This window comes from Bos taurus, chromosome 12 (genome assembly GCF_002263795.3).
Source record: "Bos taurus isolate L1 Dominette 01449 registration number 42190680 breed Hereford chromosome 12, ARS-UCD2.0, whole genome shotgun sequence".
In the NCBI taxonomy this organism is placed as follows: Eukaryota; Metazoa; Chordata; class Mammalia; order Artiodactyla; family Bovidae; genus Bos; species Bos taurus.
In genome coordinates, this window is record NC_037339.1 from 31,948,965 (window position 1) to 31,960,989 (window position 12,025).

Below are 12,025 nucleotides of genomic sequence, written 5' to 3' on the forward strand. Positions count from 1 at the left end.
AATCCAAGTTTTAACACTCACTAGCTGAATGACCTTAAGCAAAACCCACTAAAATTCATTTCTTCATCTGAAAGAAAAGCAATCACATCTCACTCACAGGGCTGTGAAAGGCCCTCAAGTGAAGCAGAGTGCCTAGCACCCTACTTCAAAAGTAATCATAAATGTTATTTTCCTCCTTCCTCATCTCTAGAATGCATTGCCCTATTATTCCAAACTGTTTTCTTAAAAACTCCACCTTTTAAGATACTGTTTATATCACTCATGTGACCAAAAAAAAGAAATCCTTTGATCCTTCATTGCTGTCTTCAACCACTAAAACATTTAATTATTTGTAAACTGAGATTAGGAACTATTCCTGATATTTTTCTGGCATTCCCTACTCTACTAGCACATTTACATAAACATTCATATACAAGTAAGCCCTTCTTAAAAGTAGGTATTCAAATAGCTGATAAACAATACAACAGATTTTCACATCCAAGTTCTATTAAACAACCCCATGCAAATAGTATTACTGCCTCCATTTTTCTGATGGGGCAGTGCGACCTAGAGACACCAGATGACAGCACAGTGGATGCAGGCCCAGTAAACAGGGGCTCCTCCGGCCACTCAGCAAACAGTCACACCATCCTTTGCCCTACCGCACCGTGGAATGAGCACAGACTAAGCAAACGCAGCTGCCCATGAGCTCTGTTGCAGCCAGCTGCCAATTACTCATCCTTGAAAGTTTATTTAACCTAAGTCTTAGTTTCCTCCTCTGTAAAACAGAAATGGTTAATGTCTACTTTCCAGAATAAAAGACCTGAAGTTTGTCTCTCTTGACTACCTTCCCCTACCCCCCAGGGACCCCTGCCTCTGACAACCACCAATCACTTCTTCATTGTTATCTATGCGTTTGGGTTGTTTTATTGTTGTTTTTTTAAGATTCCACATGGAAGTGAGATCCTACTACATTTGCCTACTTATTTTTTTTAATTTAACAAGTTTGAACAAGCTTACCGAAGACTCTATACGTTCCTTAAATATGCATATGTTATACTTTGTGTTAATTTATGTATAAGTTGGCCACCTCATGCGAAGAGTTGACTCATTGGAAAAGACTCTGATGCTGGGAGGGATTGGGAGCAGGAGGAGAAGGGGACAACAGGATGAGATGGCTGGATGGCATCACTGACTCAATGGACTTGAGTCTCAGTGAACTCCGGGAGTTGGTGATGGACAGGGAGGCCTGGCATGCTGCAATTTATGGGGTCGCAAAGAGTCCGACACAAATGAGAGACTGAACTGAACTGATACATAGTATATTAAAATGTAACAGCTTAGTACCATTACTTGTAAAAGACCATAAACAATCTAAATAGCCACTGAAAAGGACAGTACAATCACACAAGAGAATTATTACACAGTCACTATAAAGAGTAAAGTATATTCCTATGTGTAGACATGAAATAAACTAGAAGATAAGCAGTTTGGTGAAAAAACTCAAAGTGCACTAGCCTTCCATGTGTGAGCAGTATGTACTAAGGGAAATACAAACATGAGTGATCTACAAAGAACATCTCTGAAAAGGTACATAATAAATTGAAAAGAGTGACTGTCTTTTGGAGAGGGATCAGGGAGCTAAGGAAGAAGGGAGACTATTTTTCACTGTGCATCCTCTTGCACTATTTAAACTTTTAACCTGTGTGCGTGCCTGTGACTCTTTATGACCAAATGGGCTGAAGCCCACCAGGCTTTCCCACTCATGCAGCACATTTTTAATTTCCAAAGCAAGATATTGTTCCTAGATTTTAAAAGCTGCAGTTTTTTATGTTAAAAATACAATTAAAAGCTGGTTTTAGAAAAACGATACAAATATCTTTAATTTTTTAAAGAAAAAGATACCAAAGGACATCAAAAAAGGAAGTTTTACCAGAAGAGGGCCATTATCCACAAGCCAATTAACTCAGCCAAGATAAGAGAACATGTCCTTCCCTATGCTGAAGCTGCTGAGAGGTCAAAGATTTTTAAAGCTATTGGGAAGGAAAGAGGATGAATTCTAAAAATTGATCATAAAATAATTTGTTTCCTAGAACATAAACATTTAGAAAAACACAAACATTTTATACCTGAAGGAATTTTAAACATCATGTACTCCATACCCCATTCTCATATTCTACAGACAAATATATTCCCACATGGACTAAATTACTAGCCTAAGATCAAAGTTACTTTAAGACAGAGTACTAAAAAAAGAGAAAAAACTAGTTCTCAGGACCCCCCAGTCCAACAGTAATTCCTATACAATGAAAGGAAAAGAAAATACTGTATGTATGAATTTGTTGACAACTATATGACAACAAGCTTCCCACATGGCTCAATGGTAAAGAATCCACCTGACAATACAGGAGACATGCATTCGATCCCAGAGTCAAAAAGATCCCCCGGAGGAGGAAATGGCAATCCACTCCAGTATTCTTGCCTGGAAAATCCCAGGGACAGACGACCCTGGCGGGCTACAGTCCATGAGTCATGAAGAGTCAGACATGACTGAGCAATTGAGCACACACTGATCGCAAATGACAACAGGGCATAAAACAAGAATTTTATCACATTCCTTTGTATAACTTCAGATCATAAACTACTTTATAAAAACAGAATATAAAGTTAATATGGAAAAACAAATGTAAGAAATACTGCTACAAAACTTGAGTGTATATACGTATGCCCATGCTATATACTTAACTGTCTCCCCCTAAATTCTCATACTGAAACCTTAACCCTCAATGTGAGTGCATGTGGAGATACGGCCCTTAGGAGTAGTTAAGGTTACACACAAAACTATTAATAATGATTAACCCTGGGCAATGAGATCAGTTTAACTTTATACACTGCTGTTTCAGTGAAAATTTTTACCAAAAAAGTTTATTAAAAACTAAATAAATTCAACCCTAAAATAAATAAAATTTTAAAATACTTCTAGGTACCATAAACATTCATACCTTTGTACACAAAAGCAGATATGCCTACAGAAGAGTAAACAACAACAAAAAGACGTGGCAGTGGAAGCACGGAATCCTAACCACTGGGCAACCAGGGAATTCCCTATAGCACATTCCCAAAATGACAAAATTATAGAAATGGAGGGCAAATTAGTGGTTGCCAGGGATTTGAAGGAAGGTGACAAAAAGGCCTCTTGAGGGTGACAGAGCTGCTCCATGTCCTGACTGTGCTGGCAGGTGTAAAAACATACACACAATAAAACTCCACAGAACTAAATTATACACATGTGTACACACACGCACAAATAAGACTCAGAAGATCTTGAAAAGGTTAAGTGGATTGTTCCAATCAGCGTGGCTGTGACCCTGCACTGCAGTTCCACAAGGTGCTGCCGCCAGGGAAATGGGGATGGGACAGCAGGCTTTCTGTGTTATTTCTTACAACTGCGTGTGACTCTACAATTATCTCAAAATAGAAAGTTAATTTAAAAAGAGAAAAATCCTATAAAAGGACAAAAATAGATGTTTTGGCCATCGTTTAGCTTCTTAGAGTCATTTCAAATGCACTTTCATGGAAAGAAGTGTTTACTCACTAACTGAATCTTACTGAGACATTAGTACAACCCTGAGTACTCCTCATAAAGCTTTAAGCTTTCCTCGTAAAACTTCTCAAGATCTAATTTTATCTTATACATTTACCTGTATTCCCCACTAGAATGTAACCTCCACAAGACAGACTTTTGTTTCATTCAATGTTGTATTCCTATCACCCTGATCAAAACATGCCACTTTGCAAGCACCATATTAAAGGAGTGAAATCAATGGTATTACAAAGTCTCTTGTTATCTACTTTGTGTATAGTCGAATAAAAATGTGTTAATCTATACGAGCTCTCCTAATGGCAAATTCCCAGTACTCACTCCTCTGTGAGCTGATTCAGGTTTGTGGGGTGAAAAGTATAATTCTGGCTTAAACAAAAACAGTCTTGCCATACACTCCAAAGTTTGCATATGAACTTCAAGGTATTCCCTGCTTTTTGCCTTTTGGACAGACAGCCACGGTTCAATCATCTGTAGCTATTTTACTGGTCTTGAAAATATACTCTCAAAAACTAGGAGGTAAAGAAATATACAGGCTAACTGTAGACTTATTACTAATATTCAACTAACAACAGCAACTAACCCTGACCCCTCACTATGTGCCAGATAATGCTCTGATAGGGTTATATTCAAGCCTGTCACAACTCTGAACTAGGTACTAATATTACCTCCATGTTTAAAAATGAGAAAAATAGAGGCTTAAAAGTTAAAAACTCAAGATCACAAAGTAGACAGGAGAGCCAGGTCCATCTTAGATGTGCCTTATTCCAGAGCCTTCACTACTAATTAAATTAGCAGAACTGAAAATAAGTCTGTTTTGGTAAAATAAATCTATTGGGTTTCAAATAAAGTAACATATATAAAATACAAATACTGAGCTGCTAAAAACTGAGCATCTTGAAGATGAAAAGTCTAGCTGGCTGAGAATATTAGAATCACATCATTAAAAGGTCAAGAATCAGCAACTCAATTAAACCACCAAATCAAACCACACTGAACCTTCAGAAGATTCGAATTCCAAAAGAAATACGAAATCTCTAACACTTTAAAAAAGAATAATAAACAAACTGCTATTTTCCCAATAATCCTGAATGCCAGAATACGTTCACTACCATACCGCCTGGTCAACCAAAGAGCTATAAGTGTAATACTTCTGTACAGATAAAAAGTAGGCAACAAAGGAAAGTACAGTTCCTTTACGAGACTGAAACACCACTGCAACCAAGCATACTAAAAATAAAGCCTTTCTGCTTCAGTTTTCCAAAGCTTGCAAAGTAAGGATAAAATCTCCTCTTGCATTTACCTTTCAAGTTTTCACACAATCTGAAACACTACCAAAACAATTCAAGTACTGAAAGCAAGAGTCAAAAACTCAAAGGCCAAGAGGAGCCAGGCTTGTAAGTTACCTAGTCAGTAGTAAGGCAAAAATGGAGTCTTGCCCAGCCAACACACCTAATTCTAATATAGAAAAGAGCTGCCCTTCAAAGAAAGTCAGAAATCTGTAGTTTACTGTTAAACCTGATTTTTTAAATGTTGTCAACTAATTCAGTTACAATCCAACACATGCAAATTAAAAACATCAAATTATATCATAAATTTTAGGCACCAAAAAGGCTAAAATTATAAGATGGCTAATATCAAGTGCTGGGGAGAACGTGAAGCAACTTGAAATAACTTGAACTCTCATACTCTGCTAGACTGAATGTAAATGTGATACAATCTTTTCAGAAAACTGTCTGAAATCATCTACTTAATTCCACTCCTAACATAAATTCATAGACTTGAACCAAAAAACATGTTCAAGAATGTTTAAAAGAGTGCTCTTAATAAACAAAAATTGGAAACGTACCATCGGCCACTAACAGCAAAATGAGAATATAAAATAAGGTACATTCATATGATGTGTAACACCAGGCAAGAATGAGACTAAAAGGTTGCTCCCACATAACTGATCTTACAAATATGCTTAAAGAAAAGAGGCCCACAATGTTCTTATAGAGCTCAAAAAAAAGAATGAAAAAGTGAAAAATGAATCGACAACGTAGTTCATGAAGTCAGTGGTTACCTCTGGGAAAGGAGTGACTGCAAAGGTAGGAAGAACAGAACTTCTGCAGGTCCTGATTGAGTTCTATTTCCTGATCTGAGTACTGTTATGAGCTGTTTTCATCTTGTGAAAATTCCAAATTTTATGGTCTATATACTGTTCTGTAGGTGTGTACACTTCAACAAAAACTTTAAAACACACACGCACAGCTCCAAGATACCCAAGGAGCCCAAAGGATTTCTACATGTGGACCCAGCTTATCAGAGCAGATATGTCTGACATCCCAGCTCAAGAAATAGTCCACATTCTTACACCTAAAGAAGAGCAAAGGAAACAAAGTAAAAACAATATAAAACTGTATCAGTAGTAAGTAAAAAAAAAAAAAAAAAACTGTATCAGTGACTCTACCTGATCAACAACTAACAAAATTTAAATTTCTCCTAATAACAACACCTCTCAGAATGTCCTCCCTTTTAATTGCCTCATACATTTCCCAAATCAAGTGTCTCATAAAATAGAGTATAATACAGTGAAACGTAGAAACTAGATCAAAAATTAAATAATGAAGTGTAAAAAATTCAATGCAAGCATTAAATCACCAACACAATCCTGTTCCCTGATTCCTGAACAACCTAACTTGACTGGCCACTCACTGATAGGAGACAATTTTATCTCACCCAAAGGAGTCACAACCTAGACCACCCGCGAGTTACCAAGAAGCCTACAGCAGACAAGAGGAGCCTCGGGCTTCACCCAGTTGAGTTAAAACAAGTCCCACAGAATCCAACTACATAATGCAGCTACTTAATCAAGTAACTGTTAAATGACTAAACGTTGACTTCAAAATGCCTTCACAGCACTGACTGCCTGTCCTCTCAAGAACCTACCTCCCAAACACGTTTGGTTCCTGAGATATGAAATGGTCCACACCTTTGAGTCATTGCTAGTATTTCTCCTCCATCTCCAACCTCACTTGTTTACAGCCTGTCCTAACTTTCATGTCCCAAATGTATCACATCTGTGTATTACAAAATCCTAGAAATACCACATATTAAATTGAATACCTCCATTTTTTTAACATGCCTCTTTCTGTAGGTAATAAAACCACTGTTCAGTTTCTCTGCTTACTCATCAAACATAACGAATTAATCTGAGCCACAACTCAATACATCCAGCAAACTTACCTAGAAAATGCAAAGTTGCTGCTCCAACGTGATAAAATTCCACCAATAAAGTAACCATTCTGACAAAACATTTTAAGTTACAAATTAGTTCTTCTTAGCATTTCACCGTCACCAAATAACATCCGCACTTAAGTCAGACCCATCAGAGCAAAAGAAACAATCTTTAAAACACACACTAACACATACACCCATCTCTAGAAAGACACTTAATAATCCTCCCAGAACAAATAACTGCTAAAGCATCAAGCCAAATACTTAAGACCATTTACAGTTTAAAAAAAAAGTTCTGACATCCAAGTTAAGCAGCCTATCAAATGAGTTTCAAATCTAGTAACTTTTTAGAATTCCCAAGGAAGTAGGATTTTCCCACTTGGTTTAGAAATGCTCAATACACTCAGAAACAAACAAGGAAAAACTCGACACACCTCTACTTCTCAAGGGCAACCTTTTGTAAACCAGATTACACTTTTAGGCTTATTATTAGAACTGCAAACTCCACTCACTATCGACGAACAAGTTACAAGGTAACAGATGACAAGTGAAGAAAGGCCCGCTGCCCTAAGAGAGCCGAATTCGAGGGCTCAGTCGCACACAAATGTGAGCGGCTCATGGCGTGGCACGTTTCCGAGGCTGCGAGCTGAGGGTTCGCTGGATACAAAGTAGTAGAAGACAAGCGAAATAGAAGACACCTCCGGACACCCTGCAGACTCCCGCCAGCTTTCAAGAAAACTGCGGAAATGCAAGTTTGGGTGAAATCCCGACTCAGACCAAGCACGCGAGAGACGGCTGTTTGTCGGTTCGCTCCCGATTCCTTAGAAAGCATTTCCTGCCTGGAAAACCTCTCTCCCAGAAGCCTTGCACACACACACACAGAAAAAAGAAAAAAGAAGAAAAAAAAACTTTTTCCGCTCTTCCAATCCACTCCTGGAAGCCGCGGAGCCCGCCCCGACCGGCACACACCCACCGGGGGACCCCTCCGCTCGGCCCGGGGCGCGCGCGCACACACACTCACAGGTGCCGGCAAACCCGGCCCCTTTCCACACCCCCCGGAAGCGACACCCCCATCTCCCGCACGCCGCGGCCCATCCCCCGTCCTCCCCGCCCCCACCCACACCCCCGCCCCCCCAAAACTCCACCGCCCCCCGTTCCCGGGGAGCCGGCCGGCCGTCGCCGCCCGGGCGGGCCAAGAGCTGTGGGGAGGGGAGGCAGGAAGACGGAAGGAGGCCCCAGGCCCCGGGCGTAGGCCTCTCGGAGCGCTTAGGGAGGCGAAAGCTGAAGGGAGAGGGGGACCCCGCGGGCCAGGCTTCGGCGCCCCCTGCCCCCGCTGCCCCGAAGCCCCCCGCCCCCGGGCCACACTCACTTGCCAGCCGCGGCCCGTCGAGGACGCCACTGTTGCCACCTCCGCCTCCGCCGGCTCCGGGCCCGGGGCCCCCCAGGTCCGGCTTCTTGGGCCCCGCGGGCGGCCCGGCTCCTCCAGCCGGGACCGCTCCGGGCGGGAAGCCGGCCGCGGGCGCGCCCGCCAGAGCCAGGGGGACGCTGTTGCTATGGAGGCCGAGGCCCGGCGCGGCCCCGGCGGCCGGGTCCTCATGCAGGAACTGACACTCCTCCCCGTAGAAGCACGTCTTATCCTTGGCGTAGTAGCGGCAGTACTTCAGCTTCACCCCCGCCGCTGCCGCCGCCGCCGCCGCCGCCCCGCCGGGGACGCCGCCGACCCCCGGCGGGGCCACCGCCACTACCGCCGCGGCCGCCGCCAGCGAGGAGGACGCGGAGGAGGCGGCGGCCGAGGGGGGCGGGAGGCCGCCGCCACTGTTCATGGCAACGCCGCAGCCTCGTCTTCCGCCGCCGCCACCATAGACTGGGGAGGGAGGGACGGCGCTGCCGGGGGGCCGGAGAAAAGCCCGGGCGGGCGGGTCTGTCCCGCTGCGGGAGCCGGAGCCGCCCGGGGAGGGGGGGAGGGGAGGGGAGAGGGGAGGGAGGAGGGGGCAGGAGGGAGGGGCGGGGAGGGGGAGAGTCGGGAGTCTCTCTCACTCACTCTCGCCTTCTCTTTTCTTAAAGGGGCCGCGCGCGGGACGACGGGGTGGGTGCGCGGGCCCTCTGACAGGGACTTCGAGGGCGCGGGCTCGGGTAGTAGGGGGAGGGGAAGGGGGCGGCGGCTGCAGCGAACGGGCGGGGAGGACGGAGGGGCCGGTTTATTTTTAAATTCTGCCTCCACTCGCTCTCTCGCGCTGTGGTTCCTCCGAGTTGTTTATTCCCTTTTCCTCTTCCTGAGACGGCCGTCGCCGCTGCGCCTGCGCGCCGGGGGCGCGGGGCCTTGTGGGTAGCGGGAGCGCCAGCGAGGGAGGGGGACTCCTGGCCGGGCGTCGGTTGGACGGGCGGGCGGTGGGCGGTCGGCTGCGGCGCTTCTCCGACGCCGAGCTGGCTGGGGGAGCGTTCTCACGAGGCGACAGGCCTTCCCGCTTTCGTTTGTCCTCTTACTTGTAAAGCCAGAGCGTCATTTCTTAATTGAAACGACGAAATTTACGGAATATGATGGTCATTTCTTAGGTGGGGGGGCGCACCTGACGCCGGAGCCCAAGCCCTGCCTCTGCTGGGAGAGGAGCTCCGTCCGTTCGTCGCACTTCCGCGCCTTCACTTTTTCCCCACCCTCCTCTTCCCCCCCCCACCCCCCCCCCCATCCCTCTGTTCCCGCTGAGGGTGAGGAGAGCTACAGAAATGATTGCCTAAAACTCCTGGGCCTTTTATCAAAAAAAAAAAAAAAACTGGAAGCAGAGGAGGTTGACTCAGGCAAACCCCCAGCTGAGTACAGCACCTGTTTTCTCTATTTATATTACTGAAAGCCTCCAGTAAAATATTATGAAAAAAAATAAGATGCCACCTGGGGACAGCGCTGCAGAGGCAGCCCCTGAACGTTTCAGTTCTACCTGCGCCCGGGGTTCTTTTCTCCAGTCTAGTCTTGATTCGAAATTCATTTTCAAAGGATAGGGTTTTTCGCGCATCCGTTGCTAATGTTATGCTCCGCTGTATTTTAAAAAAAAGTTTGCAAGAGTTTTTAAAGAGTTGCTATGAAGGGAAAGTAGTATTTTAGTTTTTCTCCTCTGCAGTCGATTTTCTCAAAAGGCAGTTGGAAGGGAGGGGAGACGTTGGCGGTATTTGCGGCAAACAGCAGAGGTCACAGAAGAACGAAGAGAAGCCAGTGTACCACACTGCAGAAGGAGCGGGGGTGGGGAGTGCATTTCATAACCCACAAACGGGTAAACCTGGTGATGTTCCTTAGCTAAACTAGAATTAACATTGTATTACGTCTCCCTGTTTAAAAACATTTTCACATGTATGTCTGTTCAACAAATGGTTATTAATGCCTGTTACGTGTACCAGGAACTGAGCTCAGAGCTGGGGAAGCAGAAGTAAACAAGAGGCATTCTTTTCTGAGTTTCAGATGGCTTGTTTATCCTCTGGTTGGAGAGACACATGGTACACAGGCGATTACAAACCTGTGTGTTAAGTACTAACCTTATCATATTAGCTATTAGAGTGTGGGCTTTCTGGAAAGAAGTTGATACCTTATTAGCAGGAGAGGAGAACATATGCTTTGAATTGGGACATATCTGAGTTTGTAATCCAGTGCCTACACTTAACAGCTGTGTTACTTGAGGTAAGTTGCTTCACTTCTCTGTGCCTTGTCTATAAACCAGTTAAGAATGGTTACTTGGTCACTTGGTAAGGGATAAACTAATAGTGTATATAAAGTATCCAGTGCTTAGTAAGGATTGAGTAGATTGTAGCTATTTCTCTTTATCACTGCTACTAGTAACCAATGTGTAAGTGCAGAGAGGAGCTTTGCAGGCAAAGGGAACAGCTGGAGATAAAGGCCTTGAGGTAAAAAAGAGCTTAGGTTGTTAGAATGGTGATAGTGGAGAATTGAGTGGGGGTGGGATCATAGAATCCTTCGAAGGCACAGTAAAGGACTAGACATTTTTCTTGAGGACAATAGAAAGTTATTCAGTTCAGTTCAGTTGTTCAGTCATATCCGACTCTTTGCGACCCCGTGAATTGCAGCATGCCAGGCCTCCCTGTCCATCACCAACTCCCTGAGTTCACTCAAACTCATGTCCATCGAGTCGGTGATGCCATCCAGCCATCTCATCCTCTGTCGTCCCCTTCTCCTCCTGCCCCCAATCCTTCCCAGCATCAGAGTCTTACAGGGTTTTAAAAAGTCAAGTAATGGCATAATCAGATTTCCCTTTAGAAAAAAAATTGGCTTGTAAGAACTATATGATGAAAGTAAAGAAGATGAAAGTCAGGTCGCTCAGTTGTGTCCAACTCTTTGCGACCCCATGGACTGTAGCCCACCAGGCTTCTCGGTCCATGGGATTTTCCAGGCAGGAATACTGGAGTGGGTTGCCATCTCCTTCTCCAGGGGATCTTCCCTACCCAGGAATTGAACCTGGGTCTCCCACATTGGGGGCAGATACTACCATCTGAGCCACCAGGGAAGCCCAAAGAAGATGAGTTACCACCATTTTATTGATGAACAAACTGAAGGTCTAGAGTTACATGACGTTACCAGCTTGTAAGGTGCTTCCCTGGTGGCTCAGTGGTAGAGAACCCGCCTGCCAATACAGGAGATAGGGGTTCAATCCCTGGCTTGGGAAGATCCCCTAGAGAAGGAAGTGGCAACCCACTCCAGTATTTTTGCCTGGAGAATCCTGTGGACAGAGGAGCCTAGCAGGCTACAAGAGTTGAACACGAGTAGCAGCTAAACAACAGCCACAAACAGCTAGTAAATTGCAAAGCCAGGACTTGTGTTCACGCCTTCTAATTACAAAAGATGTGCCCTTTCCACCACACATTTGACTATTTCTAAGTGAGTGTGTGTGTCTATGGATGGCTAGGAAAGAGAAGTGTCAATGGAGAGACAACAGAGATTAATTAAATTCATACCATATCAAGCATATCTTTCAGACAAGCCTCTGTTGAGAATCTACTGTATACAATGTACCACGCAGGTTCTGTGCTAGGCGCTGACACACAGAGGTGTATAGGATACATCCTTTGTCCTCAAGAGTTACTGGGGCCGTGAGAGAAATGTCAAAGGTAGAGCAAGTCACCCCTCAATACCATGTTTGACAGTTTCCTATATCAAATCCCTGTGAACAAGATGGAGGAAAGTAGGCTGCAATGCTATGGTTAGGAGACTTCAGTGCTCTTTGATTAGTC

The 12,025-nt window shown here is 44.4% G+C and overlaps 1 protein-coding gene across 10 annotated transcripts in view; it reads right to left on the reverse strand.

The window, feature by feature from the left end:
• The window catches only part of PAN3 (poly(A) specific ribonuclease subunit PAN3), a 123,448-nt gene extending 114,380 nt beyond the window's left edge, over positions 1–9,068 (reverse strand). For all 10 annotated transcript variants that reach the window (XR_003037532.2, XR_003037531.2, XM_025000073.2 and 7 more), the window contains exon 1: positions 8,169–9,068. Coding sequence is in view for 8 of the 10 variants with exons in the window: in XM_025000073.2 (XP_024855841.1) it covers positions 8,169–8,622 (454 nt within the window). In the remaining 2 variants the exon portion in view is untranslated. The remainder of the gene's footprint in view (positions 1–8,168) is intronic.
• Positions 9,069–12,025: the final 2,957 nt, after the last annotated feature.